The 22,435-nt window shown below is 34.0% G+C and overlaps 1 protein-coding gene across 9 annotated transcripts in view; it reads left to right on the top strand.

Annotated features, from left to right (window-relative positions):
• LOC127876193 (katanin p60 ATPase-containing subunit A-like 2) overlaps positions 1–20,497 on the top strand; it is a 68,391-nt gene extending 47,894 nt beyond the window's left edge. For 7 of the 9 annotated variants that reach the window (XM_052421228.1, XM_052421227.1, XM_052421226.1 and 4 more), the window contains 12 exons: positions 2,358–2,538; positions 5,565–5,687; positions 8,105–8,203; positions 8,733–8,813; positions 9,507–9,605; positions 10,229–10,292; positions 10,646–10,764; positions 12,388–12,482; positions 13,009–13,116; positions 14,585–14,753; positions 16,622–16,724; positions 17,293–20,497. In XM_052421228.1, the coding sequence (XP_052277188.1) occupies positions 2,358–2,538; positions 5,565–5,687; positions 8,105–8,203; positions 8,733–8,813; positions 9,507–9,605; positions 10,229–10,292; positions 10,646–10,764; positions 12,388–12,482; positions 13,009–13,116; positions 14,585–14,753; positions 16,622–16,724; positions 17,293–17,426 (1,375 nt within the window). In that variant the 3' untranslated portion in view covers positions 17,427–20,497. The remainder of the gene's footprint in view (positions 1–2,357; positions 2,539–5,564; positions 5,688–8,104; positions 8,204–8,732; positions 8,814–9,506; positions 9,606–10,228; positions 10,293–10,645; positions 10,765–12,387; positions 12,483–13,008; positions 13,117–14,584; positions 14,754–16,621; positions 16,725–17,292) is intronic. The other 2 variants (XM_052421229.1, XM_052421224.1) reach the window with 1 other exon arrangement.
• Positions 20,498–22,435: the final 1,938 nt, after the last annotated feature.

Genomic DNA, 22,435 nt, shown 5'->3' with positions numbered 1-22,435 from the left:
TTTGGTTTTACTTTTTCAGATAAATGTATAGTAAATCATGCACTTAATTATTTGATGGGTTTGTGGAAATGTATTCTTGATTTCAAAATAAGGGTTCATGTGATAAATTTTCTGCAAAGTGTTGTTTGCTGCAATTTCTTAGATTTATATTTATATTTAAAGTGATAGGTGGGGTGCAGGGTCTGCTTATTATTGCCACTGTGTTGGTAATTGTCTGAATTCAATATTGATGTCATTTAAACAAATGTAACAGATAATTGGCTGCATCATCCTTTTCTGTCTGCTGTCTGTCCTTCAGTTACTTTGATCGTGCACAATATTTTGGGTCCATAGACCCATATTTGATTAAGATTTATATCAGAATTGCCATTACAGGGTGAACATATTTTCAGGTCATTGTGATACAAATGGTTTTTCAGGGAGTAATGCTGTTTATTACAAATAGGGAACGTGCAAGATCTCTGGAATTTATATAAGCTGCTCTCAATGACTTTTTTGGCAGCTTGCTTACAATAGCGATCAAGCCCAAATTGTCAGGTTTTTCTAGCCTGTTGATCTTATAGTAAGTAATATTTACTAATTTTTTGCTCGGCTGTTTTTGTAATAAACCCGAGGTATTGTCATTGCCAGCTTGTCCGCCGTCTGTGTCATGCTAAAACCTTAACATTGGCTCTAAAATCAAAGTGCTTCAACCTACAACTTTGAAACTTCATACGTAGCTGCACCTTAATGAATTATACAGGCCACACACATTTCTGGGTCACTAGGTCAAAGGTCAAGGCCACTATTACCTCGTATATAATTAAAAAAAAATCTTCTGACAAGCTTTCATTTATTAAAAACTGCACCCGCAGCCGAGCGTTGGCACCCGCTATGCGGTGCTCTTGTCTTTAACCCATTATTACAATAAAAACATCTTCTCTTAACTCTTTCAGTGCTGGAACCGAATTTTGAAGGCCTTTGCAAACAGTTTGGATCAAGATGAGACACCACAGAACGTGGCGTCTCATCAGGATTCAAACTGTTTGCTATTCTATTAGTATTCTTTGAAAAAAATGAAGAAAATGCTAATTTTAGAAATTCAGCAGATGACATTTCAGCAGACGACAAATTTCCCAGCATGCAAAGGGTTAAATTTCATCAGTAAAAGGTTATTATTTCTTAATATTTTCAAGACTTGTATTCCTTGTTAAACCACTTAGTTTTGATATATTGTGTTTTGATGTCTGGTTGGTACACCCTTTCACTGCTTTGTTATACATTGTATACCTGAGTGATACATGATAATTGCTTATGCATGGTACTCGGCTTTCATATGAGAGTCAATTTAAAACAACTAGAACAATATTTTAATTGTCAGTATATAGATAAAGTCAAAGAGATTATTTTCGTCTATTTTGTTGTTTTTCTTTTTTCTTTTTATTTGGGTATGGACTTAGAAGAGACTGCATAATGCAGTGTAGAATATCTGCATGCCAGTTGAATCAGTTTCAAAGTTGACACGCTATTCTAAGCTGTCCATTAATTTTGATGTTCATTAAATATCTTCATTCTAGAAAACATTGTTTGAAATTTTCAATTCTCAGTATGCCTATTTGATTATATAGTTTGCCATGTGCCCTATTGACAGTACACAGTTTGTCAAATTTGCAGTTTTCAAATGCCTCATTTACACTAAAAAGTATGCCATCTTTGGAATTGAGTTCCACTGTTGTATAGTAAATTATGTCATGATGTAACTAGTTTTGTCTGCATAGTGAGTTTGTAATATGTTTTGCTTATTGGTAGTTAAAAGTTGTTTAGATCACAGGTGCTGGGCGTGTGGCCAAGTCACTAAACACTACCAATATGCCAGAAAACAACATGTTTCATCACTTTAACAACATTTTTTTTAAATATAATATATATGATATAATATATAAACAAATTGTGATGAAAAATGTTGTTTTATGACATATTGATAGTGTTTTAGTGACTTGGCCATGTGTCCAACACCTCTTTTTTAGATCATAAGTTTGGAAAGCTGTGTTGTAGCCTGTATGTTTTGTTTCTAACAAATTCACTTTCAACATTTCATACCTTAAAATGCATTTCAAATAGTCATGGTGAATTTATTTCTTGATCACGTGTCCATAAGTTACTGTTCACTCATAATTAAGTTCATTTTACATGTAACATTTTTGTTAACATCATTTATCCATAATTAAGTTCATTTGACTTGTAACATTTTTGTTAACATCATTTATTTTCCCACTGACTTTTCAAATGTGTCTGCATGGAGTCTTATATAAAAGAATGCTTTCCATTCAGTCTTGTCATATACTTTACCTAATCCTCATGTTTGTTTTCTATTTTAGCCAAAAGAACCAGACTCCTTCATTACCCAGAATTCCACAGAATGGACGGGCCCCTAGCCCACCGCAGAGCTCGAATAGACCCAAGTCCGGGAACCAGATGAACGGTCGACAGAGAACGGTACAATCGTCAACCCGTCGGCCCAATGAAACACTAACCCATTCCAAATCAACACCAAGCATTGTAAATATTACGTGTTCCAATTTTTTTTGTAATATCAACATAAAGGGGCAAAGTGTATCCAAATAATCTAAGCATAGATGAAAAATATAAATGCTTTCGGTCGTGAGAATGTTTTGATCAGGGTTCGCACAGGGCTTGAAAAGTGCTTGAAAACGAGTCCTAGGCTTGAAAAGCCCTTGAACAAAGGTTGGCCTTGAAAAAGTGCTTATTTCATGTAAAAAAGCCTTGAAAATGTTAATTTCTGCTCAAAATTACTTTTATCATCGCTTTAATTATAAACTTAAATTGTTCTTAAGGGAAATATTACGAAATTTATCATAAATTCCTTCGCGCAAAAAAGTTGAGTACGAAATATAAGCTTCGTACACTATTGACTACGAAATGTTATGTATTCACGTCACAGATTATGTGTACTACGTCAGAGGTTCTTTATTGTGATCAATTTCCGTGAGTGAAATTGCAGCGATGGGGAAGTGTCGTTTCAAACCAGGCTGGTTAACTGAATATTCCTGGGTACAGAAAACAAATGACATTGGAAAAGCACATTGTCGGTTCTGTATGAAGACCATTGATGGTGGGGGGATGGGGGAAAGCGCTTTGAAAAGCCACAAGAAAGGGGAAACCCACACAGAAAACATGAAATTGAGAAGCAATGTGTTTGTTTGTAATAACTTTAAGAAGTAAATACATATGTGAGACTCATTGAGTTAAGGATGGATAACATGTATTTGTATGTAATTAAATAACATGTATGAGTTAATATGGAATAAGTTTAATGTGTTTGAGCAAATAAATGACATTTACTGTGTTAATCTGTCTTGAAAATGCATTTTTTAAAGGAAACTAACGTACTGTTCTTGGCCTTGAAAATGAAAATTTGGCCTTGAAAAGTCCTTAAAAAGTGCTTGAATTTAGGTTTGAGATTTCTGTTTGAACCATGTTGATGTCAATTTTGAATGCGCAGATTAAAATTTGATTTTTCAAATTTATTTATTCTGGGACCAATTACTCACATAGGGATTTTCTGTAATTCTGCAATGGTAAAAGCAAGAATTTTTATTAACTTAGCATTTCAGTTTTTTCCCATAGTATGCATCTACATGCAGGTTATATTTTAAAAAGCATTTGTTGTCATAAAAAAGGGCAGTATACATTTTGGAAGTTAAATGTCAATTATTTTACAATGCTTAAATACTGCTTCCTTGTATTGTCTCAATGTGCAAACTGTGCAAGTTTAAGTTCTGTTTGTCTTTTAACTAACCTATTAGTTACTCTTTCCATAGTTTTTTTTATGCCCCCAAATATAGTGATCGAACTGTCCGTCTTTCCGTCACACTTTGCGTTTAGGTTTCGAAAAATGCTCATAACTTCTATGTTGCTTCAGATAGCAACTTGATATTTGGCATGCATGTGTATCTCATGGAGCTGCACATTTTAAGTGGTGAAAAGTCAAGGCCATCCTTCAAGGTCAAAGGTCAAAAAAACAAATCCAAGGGAAGTAAAAAGCTTTAAAAGGAGATAATTATCTGTACCTGCCAAATGATAAAAAAGAATAAAATAAATTAGAGCGGCGCAGTAGAGGGCATTGTGTTATTGACAAACACATCTCTTGTTTCTACATGATTAAATTATAGTTTTTCTTTGTCTTTCATAATCAGGTACGAATGTTTATTTGCTCTCTCTGGTAAACATTTATAAAAAAAAAAAAATTAGGTTCTTATCATTGCCAGCCCCTATAAAAAAAAACTGATCCAAAATTGTCTCATAAGATATGAAAATAAAAAAGTTGACATATTAAAATTTCTTAAATCAGAATGGAGACCATTAGACTCGATTATAAAGATTAGTTGCTCTTCCATGGAATCCTCACTTAAAACGTTTTGTAAGCCCTTAACAAAGTAAAGGTAGTGTTTAATTCCCGTTTCATAATCAAAAGGGTATACTTGAATCAATGAAGACGTCTGTCCGTCTATCTGCCTTTCTGTCTGTCCATAGACACAAGCTTATGCGGAGGCATTCTCTTGTTTTATTGTTTATATAATATTGTATAGTAGTCTTCTTTTTTCTTTCTTTTTTGTTCTTTTTTTTCTTTAACCCATGCCCCTTGTTGTTCAGAACTACCAAAATCAATTTGATATTTTTTGTATCAACTTTCTACTTAAAATTTTGTGTGGCTTTGGGGGTATGTTTATTATCCCTCGCCATAGGCGGAGGGATATTGTTTTGGCGTCCGTCTTTCCGTCCTTCCGTCTTTCCGTCCGTCAGGAGCCATATCTTGGAAGTGCTTTGGCGGATTACATTGAAACTTGGTATGAGTATATATATGTATAAGAGGATGATGCACGCCAAATGGCATTGTACACCATCTGTTAATAACAGAGTTATGGCCCTTTGTATCTTGAAAAAATGCTTTTTTTGTGTGTCCGAAGCCATATCTTGAAAGTGCTCTGGCTGATTTCATTGAAACTGTCTTGAAAAAATGCTTTTTTGAGTGTCAAATATAACACTTTTGTGTCCAGAAGCATATTGGCGGGGGATATCAATTTAACGAATTTGCTTGTTAATCAATTGTTTGGTTGGTTCAGAATTAATGGGAAAGCCTTTAACGTGTACATTATTTGGGATGTACCTGTAAAAAGAATAAATATATAACTGTCCACCTGCACATTTTTTTTTAATTTTTCGGATGAGAATCTAAAATGTTCTTTTGTCCTGCCTTTATTTCTTTTATGTTGCGTGATTTTCAAATTATTGTCAATGTGTTTGATAGGATTATTTATTGTTTTCAGTTTGAGTATATTTGTGTTAGACTATTATATTCTTAACCATATTTTTAAAGTATTCATTAAATAAAGTGAGACATTTCAACACTTAAATGCTTGTAAACATTTAATATTCATTTCTTATCTTCATTTCATAAGCATATGTTTGCTTTTGGCTCCTTACAGTTTGTAGTCATCTTCTGTTCTTGCAGCATATTTTAACTTTGGGATCATTCAATTTTCTTTGTGTCCTTTCTTCTGCAGATGAATGGGGTGCCCAATGGGGACACCTCAGGACTGGCCCTTCAGGGCCTAACAGTGCAAGGAAACAGCACCCATGATAACAAACCTGTGGAGCCCCCGCCAGAAAGGCTTCCACGGGGAAAGGTATGAAACTGTTATAGTAATCAGTTATGTTCCTATAAATGATGAAGAATTATATACATGTACTTCTTAAATATTAAGAGTTCTTTTTGCATACTTATTTGTTATATGTAAAGCATAAATTTGTTCCACAATGTGCTCCCACACAGAAAAAAGGAAATCTTATAATTCTAATGCTTTAGTTTAGATGATATAGTACACATTTCTTAGAGGTATTTTATATATCACAAGTGATGAAATGATTTGTTTAATTCCTATAGACATGGCTCTCTCTCTCTCTATTAAATCCCTAATTTATTAAAGTAAACTTTACATAAAAGTAAACATAAACTTCACTAAAAGCATCTTGAAAATCTTACTTGAATACCATCAAGAATAAGTAAAAAGAAGGATCATAGGTTCTTCTGAAAAAATGTCTTAAAGTTGTAAACAATTTTCATAAAGATGTTTTCAAGGCAGTTTGGCATGATCTTATGTTATTTTACAATTAACATAGAAAAAATAGTGCCATTTTGAAAACCCTTCTGTAAGCTTTTCAATAAATGATTGCCCTTCAATGGCTTTTCTCTGCTCCGCCTATTCAAGTCACGACTGTGTTGGTCCGCCGCTATTACTGACAGACGTGATGGCAAGGGGATTTTCCCAGTTACGCAACCAAAAATAGTTCCGGAAAATCCCCCTTCCATCACTGTGGAAACTAAGGTAACGTGTGTGTCTAAACCATATCACATGGATCAAGATATTTTAAATGGTCTAACTTACAAATTGTACATTTTTTTCTTGTGTTATATTGAGTAATAACGCTTTTAATTATGTATATTGCTGGTATGCATTTTCATGGGAAAATATAATTTTATGAATTCTGGATGCTTATATTGTTGTTATGTTTTATTAAATTGATTTTTATGCCCCCCTTCGAAGAAGAGGGGGTATATTGTTTTGCACATGTCGGTCGGTCCGTCGGTCTGTCGGTCCGTCCACCAGATGCTTTCCGGATGATAACTCAAGAATGCTTAGGCCTAGGATCATGAAACTTAATAGAAACATTGATCATGACTGGCAGATGACCCCTATTGATTTTCAGGTCACTAGGTCAAAGGTCAAGGTCACAGTGACTCAAAATAGTAAAATGGTTTCCAGATGATAACTCAAGAATGCTTACGCCTAGGATCATGAAACTTCATAGGTACATTTATCATGACTGGCAGATGACCCCTATTGATTTTCAGGTCACTAGGTCAAAGGTTAAGGTCACAGTGACTCAAAACATGAAATGGTTTCCGGATGATAACTCAAGAATGCTTACGCCTAGGATCATTAAACTTCATAGGTACATTGATCATGACTGGCAGATGACCCCTATTGATTTTCAGGTCACTAGGTCAAAGGTCAAGGTCACAGTGACTCGAAACAGTAAAATGGTTTCAGGATGTTAACTCAAGAATGCCTTCACCTAGGATCATGAAACTTCATAGGAACATTGATCATGACTGGCAGATGACCCCCTATTGATTGTCAGGTCACTAGATCAAAGGTCAAGGTCACAGTGACTCGAAACAGTAAAATGGTTTCCGGATGATAACTCAAGAATGCTTATGCCTAGGATCATGAAACTTCATAGGTACATTGATAATGACTGGCAGATGACCCCTATTGATTTTCAGGTCACTAGGTCAAAGGTCAAGGTCACAGTGACAAAAATCTATTCACACAATGGCTGCCACTACAACTGACAGCCCATATGGGGGGCATGCATGTTTTACAAACAGCCATTGTTTATGTTAATAGGGAGCTAATATGTTCATTTATACTAAAGGTACTAATATTTTGGTAATTGATGATAATGGACAGTTTATTTGTTCATGCTTGTAAAGTTTTATATGCAAACCTTAATTAAAGCTTTATGAGCAATTATTGTTCAGATTTAGAAGCATCCCATGTAACAGGAATTCACAAATACATTTTTGCGCAAACTTTTATGTCATGTATTTTAAGAACTTGCTTTAACCTGTCCCTTGCCAAAAATGAAAGTATTGACACATGGAGTGTGTGATACCTCACTACATCTCTTAACTTGGACTATTTGTTTTAACCACAACCTGGGTGAGGTTGACCACAATAAAAGGGTTTTCAAATTGGTTATTAATCAGTCCATAATGCATGGTATCAAAATGTCTTCAAATTTTTAATTAATATTTAATTAAAAGTCTACACTTGTAATGATTTTGGCATGTTAATATGGAACATAAGACATGAACTATTTTTCATTTAATTTCATGAAATTTTATTTAATCAAATAAAAAATAAACAAACAGTTATTTAGGCATGTGAACTTTTTGCAGGTCTAATCTTTGTTTGAATTCAGCCTTGACGTTAAATTGTCATTTCTTTTAACACCACTCTGTTTCAAATATTTTCAGCCCGGACAGATTATCGACATCCGTGCCATGTTGAATGATGCCACCAAGCTGAATGTAGAGGAGGGTTCAAACGAGTTCACAAACGTTGGACAAGTACATGTAGGTGTTGTGCTATGTTGTATCTCACAAAAACATTCCACATTTTAGAATTGGAGGAAACCTGATGATGAATGTTTCCTTTCTACCATTGATTCATTTGTCGTCTGTGTGAATAAATGTTCTTGATAAATTATCCATTATTTAATAAGCCCCAGATGAAGTCACCTTTGAATTGTTTGATATTAAAAATAATGCTTGTTGCCATAGAAACGGATTTGTTTGCATAAAATTATATTCATTTTTTAAGGCACAAACATATTTTTCAACAAGACTAACTCAAACCACTTATTAGATAATAATTTGTTTATGCCGGTTACCGGTACATCAATATGTGATTTGTAAATATTGAGCATGAATACTTTAAAGATCATTTTAACCTGATGGAAACAAATAATGGCCTATCTTTTATGAAAATGTGTTACTATTAATAGTAATAATATGTATTCCATGATTTCTGTATGCATAATAAAGTATGCATGATGACTACTTATTTATATTTGCATTTTATAATAATCATATATGTTAACAGACAGACAAGCTGTTGAAGCCTCTAGGTGGATATGTTGGATACAATGCTGAATGGAGAGAACTCGCTCAAAATATAAGCAGGGTAAGTCTTGGACTTCACTGAAAGTTGTCTGCCAATTGCTCTGCTTTAAAGCTTATACATTATATATGTTTTAAGAACATGTTACATGGTCTTGATCAGTTCATTTGCTTATATAAACTGGTTACATAAAACTGCAGTCATACAATTTTATATCACTAGTATTCTATCAGATTTGTCTAGTTATGCCCCCGGTAGGGTGGCATACAGCAGTTGAACTGTCCGTCAGTCCGTCTTTCAGTCTGTCTGTCTGTGCGTCCGTCCGAAAACTTTAACATTGGCCATAACTTTTGCAATATTGAAGATAGCAACTTGATATTTGGCATGCATGTGTATCTCATGAAGCTGCACATTTTGAGTGGTGAAAGGTCAAGGTCATCCTTCAAGGTCAAATTTCAAAAAATACAATCCAAGGGAAGTAATAAGCTTTAAAAGGGAGATAATTTCTAAACCTGCCAAATGATATATTGAAATTTTATTTTAAAGCAGCGCAATTGGAGACATTGTGTTTCTGACAAACACATCTCTTGTTAATGTTCATTATTGCTCAGTTTTGATTTAGTAGTATAGAATGAATAAAAAGTGGCAAAATCTTCTTGAAATGCCATTTGTTATATTCAAATGATCATTACCTGATTGAGTTTGCACCACTGTTTCATTAGTTTAAAATTATGTCATATGATTTATTCCTTACAGGATATTTACTCACAAAACCCCAATGTTAAATGGGACAGTATTATTGGTCTAGATGAAGCAAAGAGGTTAGCCAAAGAGGCAGTTGTATATCCAATAAAGGTATACACCATGTTCATGATTGTTTCAAACTTTTGTTTTAGTAAATACATTCGCAGAGAAAATACTGTTCATATCATTTTAGTAGTCCAATTTGTTAAAAGTTAATATATTGAACACACACTTATTAGTTTGATTAATCACTGAAAAGTCCAAGCTATTCTACTTACCTTAATGTTGATGTTGGCGTTATTAACTTGTTAATGTAAATTTACAACATCTCCATATCACTGTTTCTACTGCAGATGCTAAATCATTTTCCTTAGAGGTTTAAGAATCCTTGCAGTAATTTTACTGACTGGATTTGTTAATTTAGTTTAAACCTATTTATTTTAGCTTGATTACATCGAACGACTAAGGCTTATATAAACGCTCTCGAGTCAGTTTCCTGGGCCTAGAACCAGTACTTGGTGTCTTTGGGGGATCTAAAGAACGCTCCCCCAGTGGGGATCGAACCCGTGACCTCCCGGTCGCTAGGCGGACACCATATCCATTACACCACGGCGACCTTTGTTAATTTAGTTCTGTTTAACTATGAGTAAATATTTTGAATTTGCAGCGTAGTTAAGCCATACTATTATTTTGTTAATTGTTTTAAATCAAACTATTTTGTTTTTGTATTGCAGTATCCGCAGCTGTTTAAAGGGATATTAAGTCCATGGAAGGGGTTGTTATTGTATGGACCACCAGGTAAGACAGCTTCTTCTATCACTTGAAAATAAATGCATTCCATACTGTTTACAATGGTGTGCTGAATATTGCATTATTTTCTCCATTTCAGATTGTTTCAAGAGTTTGAACATTAAAAAGCGCTCATTCATTAAGCGCTCATTGATTTGAAATAGACTAGAGCCCTGTAATAATAATCATAGACTTAATATAATCAGCATATGATGTTTTCTTATCTTCGATTTTGTGAACTGTTAATATTTTGGTACATATCATATTTGCTAAGTTATTTCAGCCTATATGTGGGCATCAAAGGAGGATCCAAATTTGTTCAGTTAAGGGAAGGTAAAAATGCCAATTTTTTGTGATTGCAGGAACTGGCAAGACCTTGTTGGCAAAGGCGATAGCGACAGAATGTGGTACAACGTTCTTCAATATCTCTGCATCAAGCATTGTCAGTAAATGGAGAGGCGATTCTGAAAAACTAGTCAGGGTGGGTGTCTTCCTTGCAGTGAATGTAAATGGTTTACAGTAATGTAATAAATGAGTCACCTCATTGGTGTTGTCCCATACGCAGCCAGATTAGCTCCAGACCAGGCTTTGCAGTCCCGCAATTTGGTTAGGAGCTTCTTTGTCCGCTATTGAGACCACAAAACCTTGAGTGACTTTTTAGTGGACAGTGAATGTGCAAGCTGGTATAGAGCTAAGTTTGCGGCTTATAACATAACACCAATTTTCACATGACGCAGTTCAAATAGTTTTCATGATCAATGGTATTCTTTCAGGTTGCAAGGTTTATGTAGTTTGAAAAAATCAATATCAGAAAATCAAATGTGTCATGTCTTGCAATTATTGGCTGAGAAGACAGATTTGGAAATACACTGTAACTCCAATATAGTGCGGTCAGTTATAACGCTGTGTCCAATATAACGTGGGGGGTCCTTGGATCCCGTTTTTTCTCCAACCTTCCATTTCTGATTCAAATCCATGTTATGCAACTTCATGTATTTTCATAAATTCAAAGAAGCCTGCGATCACAGCTTGATTGCTTTTTCCGTCCGTTTAACTGATTTTAATCGATTAGAGGTTAAACGACACTCGACAGCTAATTGGTGTTAATCTGTTGTGTAATGCCAATAAAGGTGTGAAAACTCGCGAGTCAGTGTTTATTACATGTATTCCCTATCAGAGCGGTTCGGTGCGCTAATTTCAATAAGGCAAGTGCAAGCGGAATAATTATCAAATTAAAGTTATTTTAAACGACAACCTGTTTATGTTTTGCATTTATCGTGTATTGTATTTCATTGTATAAACTATGGCTGTGTAAGTGTGTTATCGTTTATTATATGCTACACATGCTTGATAAATAAAAATATCTTTGTGTGTGTTTAATGTTTCAGTACGTATACGAAAAATAAATTTAAAAATCCTTACGATTTATTTACATGCTAACGCAGTGTAATAGTTAACAGAGATGCACTTAAATTTTTGCTCGTTAAAGTCCACGGAAAGCACGTTTTTTACATGCTGCATATTACACAATAAAACATTTCTTTGTACATGTATTGTATTGCATTCAATTTAAATTTAAATTCGCTTGTCCAATGAAAGCTGTGTCCCAAAATGCACTGTACTAATTTTTCTGAAAAATGGCATATGAATTTGTTTACGAAGTTCGTAAACATATTTTGTGTCATAAATGTTAAACATTATTTTTTCGTAAGTGATGTAATTATATTGGATTATCGGATAAATGTGCACATTAGAAAAGCGGTATGTATACTGTTATCGTTCGATTCGGTTTATATGCATGTATTTGCGGATGACAACACAGCATGACAATACACAGGACCTATATTATAGGCTATACTATACTTGTTTTTATAGCCCTTTAAATAAATAGGCTCAAAACTGTCCCTTTATAACGATGTTGCGTGGCTTGGACCCCGTCATCCGCGTTAGATTGGAGTTACAGTGTATTATAAAATAAAAGTGCTGTTTCTGCTTTTAGCAAGTATTTCTTTGGAACATTGTCAGATTTTTTATGTAATATTAAATTATGTTGTAAGCTAACCAACAAAAGATGATGATTTTTATGATCCTAATTGATTTGCAGGTATTATTTGAGATGGCAAGGTTTTACGCTCCTTCCACGATATTTCTGGACGAGTTGGAAGCCATCATGAGCCAGAGGGGCTCTACAGGTGGAGGGTAAGTGGTCAGTATTAATTTTGAGTCGCATTCTGAGAAAATGGGGTTAAATGAATGAGCATAAAGTGTCGTCCAAGATGAGCTTTTGCAGTCTGCGCTAATCAGAGACGACAAATTCATGCACATGCATCAAACACCCTTTTCAAAGAGCAAAACTCATTTTCTTTTCATGGTCCCCTATAAAAGGTTTCAAATTAATTATTTATAAATTGAGGCTTAAGAATCTAATTTTACAAAGATTATTAATGCGTGTGCTATGTTTTTTCAAGGTATTAAGGACAATATTGAATATGAGCTTGTAAATGTTATCTCTTTCTGAGTATTGAGTCTTGCCTTAATGCCTTGATTTGATGTTTTAAAAAAAACACGGATTGTTTATAATTATTGATACAGAGATTTTGATGATCTAAGATATTTTGTACACGTATATAGTTGGGTTTAAACCACAGTGTTTTATTACATCAACCAAAGTGTATCAGTTATTTATCAATTAGTAGTGGATAATGATATAACTATCATGTTGCAGTGAACATGAAGGGAGTCGCAGAATGAAGACAGAATTGTTAGTACAGATGGACGGGTTGGCAAAAACAGATGACCTGGTCTTCCTACTAGCTGCCTCAAACTTGCCATGGTAACTGGGCTCTCTTTAACCCTTTCCCGCTCAGAAGTGAAGTGAAAATGATTTTTTGCAACCAACATAAAACCAGAACAGCGTGCCAGTCACCTGCAGACTGTTGAGGTTTTAGGCTGTTTTCTGCTTATCAGTATCCTAGGGTTTAAAATGAAGCCTTTAAAACTTGATTCTTGTAAGAAAGGTCTGTAATTAAATATGAATTTCTAAGAGACTACAAATGGGTCAAAATACCTTTCTGATACTTAAAGTGTTGATCTTCCTGTAATTGTGTTGCTGCAATTCGTGGTGTCAATAACATTGTGACTGAACGTTTGATGTTTTCATATTCCAAAACTTACTTCTGCTTAAAATCGAGGTATGGTTGTAAGTTTGTTGAAAATTGCTCAATATATGGTGTGCATACACTCTTTGTTGTACCTTATGCAACAAAAGACAGTTTGTGCATTATCATTGCAAGGTTGTGAGTTGAAAAGTTAAAGGTTTTTTGTAAGTGTTCAGTAAAAATTATAAAATGAGTCGTGTTCTGAGAAAACTGGGCATAATGCATGTGCGTAGTGTCATCCCAGATTAGCCTGTGCAGTCTGCACAGGCTTATCAGGGACGACACTTTCCGCTTTTATGACATTTTTCGTTTAAATGAAGTCTCTTCTTAGCAAAAATCCAATTTAGGCAGAAAGTATCTTCCCTGATTAGACTGTGCAGACTGCACAGGCTAATCTTGGACGACACTTTACGCACATGCATTATGCCCAGTTTTCTCAGAACGCGACTCAAATCATTGTGTGAGAAAAAAGCATATGAGCCTTGCTGTGTGAAAACCTTAATTAATTCATGTGTGGTAAGTATTGTCCAAGATTAGCCTGTGCAGTCCACACAGGCTAATCAGGCACGACACTTTACGCTTTTAAGAAATTTGTGTATAACAGAAGTCTCTTCCAATTAAAGATTAAGTATAGATGAAAAGTGTTGTCCCTGATTAGCCTTGGCACACTGCACACGTTTAGCTGGCAAGATACTTTACGCACATACGTTAAGCCTGGTTTTCTTGTAGCGAAGCTCAAAAGAAAAACAAATAATCTATGAATCTTCAAATTTTCGCCTAAAGCTTTGAAAACAAAGAAAAAATGAATTTGTAACCACGATCATTTCTTGTGCCAATTCATTGGGGTTTTCATAATTTTACAGCCATCTCGGGGAGGGGGTATATTGGAGTCCTTGTTGGATTGTGAGTAGGTCAGTCCAATTAAAATGTTTTAAGTTTGTGAAGGGAAGTACTTCCACATTTCTTAAGCAATTTTATTTGAACTTTAAATATATCAGGACCTCGAAATGTATATGTGGAAGACGCTTTTCCCAGCAATCCATACATTCCTGAGTGATATGGTTCAACTTGAACAATGCTGACAAATCAGAGTAACAATTCACATTTGTTTTGAAGCTTAAGTTATGTGCCCTGTTCCTTCAGGGAATTGGACCATGCGATGTTACGACGTCTGGAGAAGAGAATTCTAGTGGACCTGCCCACGTTTGATGCACGCAAGGCCATGTTCAAGCACCACCTACCCCGTGTTGTCAACCCCAGCGAGGGCGGTCTGGAGCTGCTATCAGATCTCGACTATGACCTTCTTGCACTGGTGGGTTTGAACATAAATAAGTTTTGTAAATGTAGTATATAATGAAGAGTCAAGACTGATGTAGGAAACAAGTGTATGGCGCTTATGACCATTTTATTATATTTAAAAAAAATACTGATGTAGTTCTTATTTGTGTAATCATTTGTTGAAGAAAAGGCATATGATTGGAGCAAGCATTTAAAAGAAAGGTTTTTGTTAAACTCAATAAACATCCACTTAGGCCTAATCATTTAAAATATACAACTCTAAAAATTATATAAAACGTATATGGATATGGTACTATCCATTAAATAAAGGTTATTGAAAATACTTACTAAAAGAATTGCATAATTCAAATAAGCAATCAAGGATAATATTGTATTTTATCAAGGTCACTCAGTAACAAAAGTCTCGAAATGAATTAACAAATTGATAAAACGCTTTCTATTTGTTGATTGACCTCAATTCACGGCAGCCACAGCATGCATCATCACCTATTGTATGTTACGTATATAAGAAGGTAATACAGATTGATGATGATTTATATACTACAAATACTAAGTTAAATATTATTAGCTATATTTTGCTCAGACAACATCGCTCTGCCGTAAAGCCGTTCGACTTCAATATAACACTTACTTTATGCTCATTCATGTTGTTTCCTTTGTTTTTGAATTACCTTAGCCCATTAACAATGAATTGTTATTCATTTTGAACACTTATAATGTTGTGAATGTGTTTGTGGTGCCTAAAAATGAAAATTTATATAGCTGCTATGGTTTTATAATTGGAGTCGAAATATTTTAAGGTTAAAATAATGTATTTGCAAAGTCCGGAAATATATTTACATGCTTTACCAAGAATTCAAGTTATATAACATGGTCATTTAGAAAGTTTCTTTGTTGGTTCTTTAACTTAATCTTTTCCTATCGTAATAGAATGGCACTGGATAAATTGAACATGATAAAATGACAATGCCATCATGTGATTTTTTCACAAAACAATATTCAAATTACATGTAAGCAGTTTTTATGCTCCCCATATATATATATATATATATATATATATATATATATATATATATATATATGGGGAGCATATAGTTGCCAGTTTGTGCTTCCATACTTCCGTACTTCCCACCGTCACACTTTTGTTACAGTTTCTCATAGCGCCTTTAATATTTTACCGCTCTCTTACATATTTGGCATGTAGGTACCTTGCATGGACCTCATCCTTTTTATCAGGTTTGAGGTCACTGGGGTCAAGGTCACCAACGCTAATAATAGATTTTCCATCACATTTTTGTTACAGTTTCTCATAGCGCCTGCAATATTTTACCAATCTCTTACATATTTGGCATGTAGGCACCTTGCATGGACCTCTTCATTTTGATGAGGTTTGACATCACTGGGGTCAAGGTCACCGAGGCTAATAATAGATTTTCCGTCACACTTAATTTTACAGTTTCTCATAGCGCCTTCAATATTTTACCGATCTCTTCCATATTTGGCATGTAGGTACCTTGCATGGACTTCTTCCTTTTGATGAGGTTTGAGGTCACTGGGGTCAAGGTCACAAAGGCTATAAATAGATTTTCTCAAGCTAGGTCACTTTGGTTACAGTTTCTCATAGCGCCTTCAATATTTGACCGATCTCTTATATATTTGGCATGTAGGTACCTTGCATGGATCTCTACATTTTGATGAGGTTTGATGTCACTGGGGTCAAGGTCACTGAGGCTAATAATACATTTTCTCAAGGTCACACTTTTTTCCACACAATTAACCCATATATTGACAAAGCATTATTGGGGAGCATCCATCAGTTTTACTGATATCCTTGTTTTACAAGTTTCTTATTTTGTGAATACGATTACTTGTATTTCACAGAAAACCGAGGGCTATTCAGGGTCAGATATCCAGTTGGTGTGTAAAGAGGCAGCCATGAGACCAGTCAGAAAAATATTTGATGCCCTCGAAAACCACTCAGAAGGTAAACAATTATTGTTAATAGTCTCTAAGTTTATGTCTTAAACAACTTACACATTTTATTTGATTGTTTAGCCAGAAACTGACACATACAAGGTTTATTTAACATATTGAAGTGTTTGGCTTTAAAAGAACTGCTTAAGTTTATTTTTCTCTTTTGTTTTTTAAGTTTCGGTTGGGGAATTTAAAATTAAAAGCCACTAAAAGTGGGAATGTAGAAAGTTATGAAATCACAATTAAGCAAATTACTTTTTTAGTTTGCCCATTTTCAATGGAAATCTTTTTTGTGTCAATATTTATCTTGCAGATTGTGTTTGAACTATTATATTACCAAATATTTTAAAACAGATTTCAGTATAAATAATGAACTTTGTCAATTGGAATCAGACACAAATAAAATCCAATTTTGTACTAAACCAATGTCACATGTGTATAATACTTTCAGAATACCTAAGCTTTATAATTATTATTCTATATTTAATAATGTATATAGTTTTCTTTATGTCTTTAATCTTGGTGTGTAATAATTCACTTGCAATACTTTCTTTAAAAAAAATTACTTGTTATTTCAGGCCGAGAACTTCACATAAGATTGGACACTATTATTACAACAGATGTCTTAAAGGCACTTGAGCGAACAAAGCCTTCTGGGAAGCAAATGAAGGACAAATATATAGCCTGGCAGCGGGAATACGAGTCTGTCTGATGTGTCTAGATAACAAAAACTTGTGAGATTTCAACATTCCGTCCACTGAATATTTTTGTCTGTGATAGAGGATTGAGGTCTATAAGACATGTGCTGATGTTCTTTTTTTTGTTAACTCTTTCAGTACTGGAACCGAATTTTGAAGGCCTTTGCAAACATTTTGGATCCAGATGAGACGCCACAGAACGTGGCGTCTCATCAGGATCCAAACTGCTAACTATTCTTATAGTATTCTTTGAAAAAAATCGAAGAAAATGCTAATTTTAGAAATTCAGCAGATGACATTTTAGCAGATGACAAATTTCCCAGCATACAAAGGGTTAAAGCCTGATTTTAAGAGGGCATTAATGCTACATGTACATATAGGATAGCTCTCCAGTCATAACCATTTCAGTTACAAAACTGTTCATTTAAACAAACTTGTACAAATTATTGGTTTTGATGCAAGCATATAAAATTAAGTTTATGACTTGAAATTAATGAAAGCAATTAAAAACTCATCTTGTATTTTATAAGTACAACATTTTATTGAGTATTTGTTTTTAGTACTTTGCATATACATGTTTATCTTTGTTGTTCCCAAAGGTTACTGCTTATTGTCATGTGTTTTAAAATTTCTGTGCATTACATTATATTATACTGAAATTAAATTACATTTTAATAGGATATTAAATTTTGGTCAGTACCAGCACAATGTGCTACCAGTTTATTCTGTGAAAACACAATTGTCAGTTTTAATATAAGATATGTTGTTTACAATTGCTTGACAGATTGTCAATAAAGCTAGTAAGATGTAGATTACTAAGCTATTTGAGAAATAAGTTTGTTTTGTTGTTTGATACATGTCTGTAAATGGACCAGTTCAACAGATGTTTTTATGAATTTGAAAAAAAGCTTTGTATTTTGTGGTTGTTTTAACTGTGATAAAGTATTTTTGTTTACATAGTTATATTTTTAAACAATGTTGCAATGTTTTTTTACGCAGTTGCAATGAAAAATATAACATATATAGTAATACCGGTATATTTATATTGATTGTAGTACTCCAAATCAAAAATATTATTAAAGGGGGGTCTATGTAACACTTGCAAATATTTTTTTTTAATGCAAGTTACCCTTTGTCTTTTATATACAGGACAGAGCATGAAACTCAAACACTACTAAAGCTTGTGCCACCACCTTGGAATGGTAATGGAAAGCATTGGGGTTTTAAATGCTAACTGAACCTCAACCGTAGCCCAGAAAGAGTCACAAAATGAGCATGTGTCTCTGGCAGAGGCTTTAATTAGTAGTGCCACATTACATTGCTTATTGTATGTGCTAAATGTTTATTAATAATATTTAAAATGTATATGTTTGAACCGGCTAACTAAATAAAAGTTTGAGTTGGTTAACCCTTTAAGTGCTGGAACCGAATTGTGAAGGCCTTTGCAAACAGTTTGGATACAGATGAGACGCCACAGAACGTGGTGTCTCATCAGGATCCAAACTGTTTGCTATTCTGATAGTATTCTTTGAAAAAAATCGAAGAAAAAGCTAATTTTAGAAATTCAGCAGACGACATTTTAGCAGACGACAAATTTCCCAGCATGCAAAGGGTTAACGGACGGCTGTGATATGACTGAAATACTGTTGAAATAGATGCAAAACCAAACAAAAACAATAAATATTTATAACAAATATTTTTTAATAGATCAGTATTAGTCTTTAACATTTTCAATTACTGGTACATATGCAGACATGTTTAAATACTTCAAATCTATTTTTGTCTGCACATGTAGTACCTTATAATAGCAAAAACTGTTTACCGGTAAACGCTTTTGTGAAGTGTTTGATATTTAAAGAGAAACATAATAGTGCCTGTGTGTTTATGTTTTCAGTGAAACTACAAATAATTACACTTGTATTTTGTTTTTAGCTGACCTGAGCACAAAGTGCTAAAGTTGAGCTATTTTGATCAACCTATGTCATTCATCATGTGTCACAACTTTTAGCTTCATAACCACTCTAGAGGCCATATTTTTCATGCAATCATTGTACGATATCTAGGCCAAATATGACTCTTGGTCACTTCCATTTTAAAAGGTCAACAATCTTCTTTATTACTCTTGAGCCCACATTTATGACTCAATCTTAATAAAATTATTTCAGAATGCTAAATTTTAAGATATCGGTCCAGTTTGTATCTGGGTCACGTGTCAAAAAATTACGTCACTGGGTAAAATCTTAGAAAAACCTATATACCACTCAAAAAATAGGCTTTGTTGGCATTAGGGAAATGTGTGTCCAAAAACTTGATCACCATGATAAATCTAATTATGACTCAACCTGTTTGAAAATTTGTCAGAATATGTACCGTGTATCTGGAAAATATATATGCCTAGTTTAAATCTGGGTCTTTTGGTGTCAAAACCTATAGGTCACCAGGCCAAGTCTTAAAGAGTTGGTGTAGTTTGAACTCATGTGGGCCATCAGGGTTCTCCTATCTTTCTGTGTGCATTATTTGCCTTCAAAGTTTATGCAATCTGCTGTAAAAAGGGGCATGACTTCTATTGATTTAAATGTTATTAATAATTTGAGTGGATTTTTTTCAGTCTGTACAAAAAATATGCACCCTAGTGATTACTGCTTACACAAATAACATTTAATTTATTTATGCTAAATTATTATATTTTATGTATATTGATGTTGTTCATGTTGCACTTTAAGTCATGTTGGGCAATGATTTTGTAAAATTTGCACTGCCGTTAATTGCTTTGCAGGAAATTTATGCATTCATAAATCTCCAATTTATCAGGCCTCTAGAGTAACTATCTTTCTGTATGATGCAAGTTTTTTTAAATAGTGAATTTCTGTTTTCAAAATGCAGACAGAATTGTTTAATTTGATTGGTATTTAAATTTAAAATAAAAATCAACCATTAGCTAGTGTTGTTCTTTTTCCATTTTGATAGCGTTTTCAACAAGCAATTCAGCTAGTTTTTTTATGAAATATGTTAATAGGTTTGGTTACCCATTTAGTGTTACATATTGATGTATATCAAATAGTTGTTAATGACTGAAATGAGCGTAATTTATAAGTGTACATGATCAAAAGAACTAGTTAAATTTCTTGACATAATTTGTTTAATTATAAAAGTCAGAAAATATATTTTTAAATGAGGGATAACATTGTTGAAACATTTCAATTTTGTAAAATTAACAACTTATTTACCTATGCATCACAAAAAACTGCAACAATTGTGTGATTTCATTTTGTCTATGATAAAACAACAGACTGCTGCTATATTCACTTGCAATTTACTTTGCACAAACTATTTGTTATGTCATTGAATTGTTTGTGTGTTTGTTTCTGTTGTTATTTTATCAATACTACTAGTATATAAAAAATATAAGGGTGGGGTAACATTGTTTTGTGCATAAGTTAATTAAGATATGTCCTAAATTGATTCTGTTACTTTTACAATGGCTCATTAATTTTTTTTGGATTGTTCCTCTTTTTTTAACATGCTATTCAGACTTCAGCCAAAAGAAAGACAGATGTCTCAAGTTTAAGCTATGTTACAGTTACCGGTATTCTAAAATTTAACATTTCTCTGCACAGCCTTAATGTTTAAATCAAATTATCCATGAAGACTCACAGTACCACAATAATGCATAATTTATTTGTATTTAATGTGAATGTTCTTGTTTACTCAATCTATGCATGGTTTGTGATGTCTATATTTGTGTGATCACTGCTGATAATCTATAGTAGATGTTAACCCACTTATTTATATTTGGTATGGACGTGTCTATGCATTGCAGCACTGCTTTTTATTATTGCTATGCATTGCTTGTATGACCCTGTGTATTGTATACAATCATTTACAATATTATGGAATATTTATGATGGTGAAACTTGTTATTTTGTGCAAAAATCAATAAAATTGGAATTGAACTATTAAAAGTTTTGTTTTAAATTAATTTATTTAATGTTCATTATTATGAATAGAATATTGAACAAGCATGTAGGAAGTAAAACATTGGCCCCCGAGTTTTCTCCCTGTTGGGGTTAAAAGGTTATGATTGTTCACTTATGTAAATTTGAAGTGCAATTGCGCCTCAATCTGGGAAAACTGGGCTTAATGCATGTACATTTAGTACAAGCTAATCAAGGACGACACTTTCCACCAATGCATGTACATTTAGTGCAAGCTTATCAAGGACGACACTTTCCACCAATGCATGTACATTTAGTACAAGCGTATCAAGGACGACACTTTCCACCAATGCATGTACATTTAGTACAAGCTTATCAAGGACGACAATTTCCACCAATGCATGTACATTTAGTGCAAGCTTATCAAAGACGACACTTTCCACCAATGCATGTACATTTAGTACAAGCTTATCAAGGACGACACTTTCCACCAATGCATGTACATTTAGTACAAGCTTATCAAGGACGACACTTTCCACCAATGCATGTACATTTAGTGCAAGCTTATCAAGGACGACACTTTCCACCAATGCATGTACATTTAGTACAAGCGTATCAAGGACGACACTTTCCACCAATGCATGTACATTTAGTACAAGCTTATCAAGGACGACACTTTCCACCAATGCATGTACATTTAGTGCAAGCTTATCAAGGACGACACTTTCCACCAATGCATGTACATTTAGTACAAGCGTATCAAGGATGACACTTTCCACCAATGCATGTACATTTAGTACAAGCGTATCAAGGACGACACTTTCCACCAATGCATGTACATTTAGTGCAAGCTTATCAAGGACGACACTTTCCACCAATGCATGTACATTTAGTACAAGCGTATCAAGGACGACACTTTCCACCAATGCATGTACATTTAGTACAAGCGTATCAAGGACGACACTTTCCACCAATGCATGTACATTTAGTGCAAGCTTATCAAGGACGACACTTTCCACCAATGCATGTACATTTAGTACAAGCGTATCAAGGACGACACTTTCCACCAATGCATGTACATTTAGTAC

The sequence above is a fragment of the Dreissena polymorpha genome, chromosome 4 (assembly GCF_020536995.1).
Source record: "Dreissena polymorpha isolate Duluth1 chromosome 4, UMN_Dpol_1.0, whole genome shotgun sequence".
In the NCBI taxonomy this organism is placed as follows: Eukaryota; Metazoa; Mollusca; class Bivalvia; order Myida; family Dreissenidae; genus Dreissena; species Dreissena polymorpha.
Note: the sequence above shows the minus strand (reverse complement) of the source record. Positions and strands in the feature narration are given on the sequence as shown.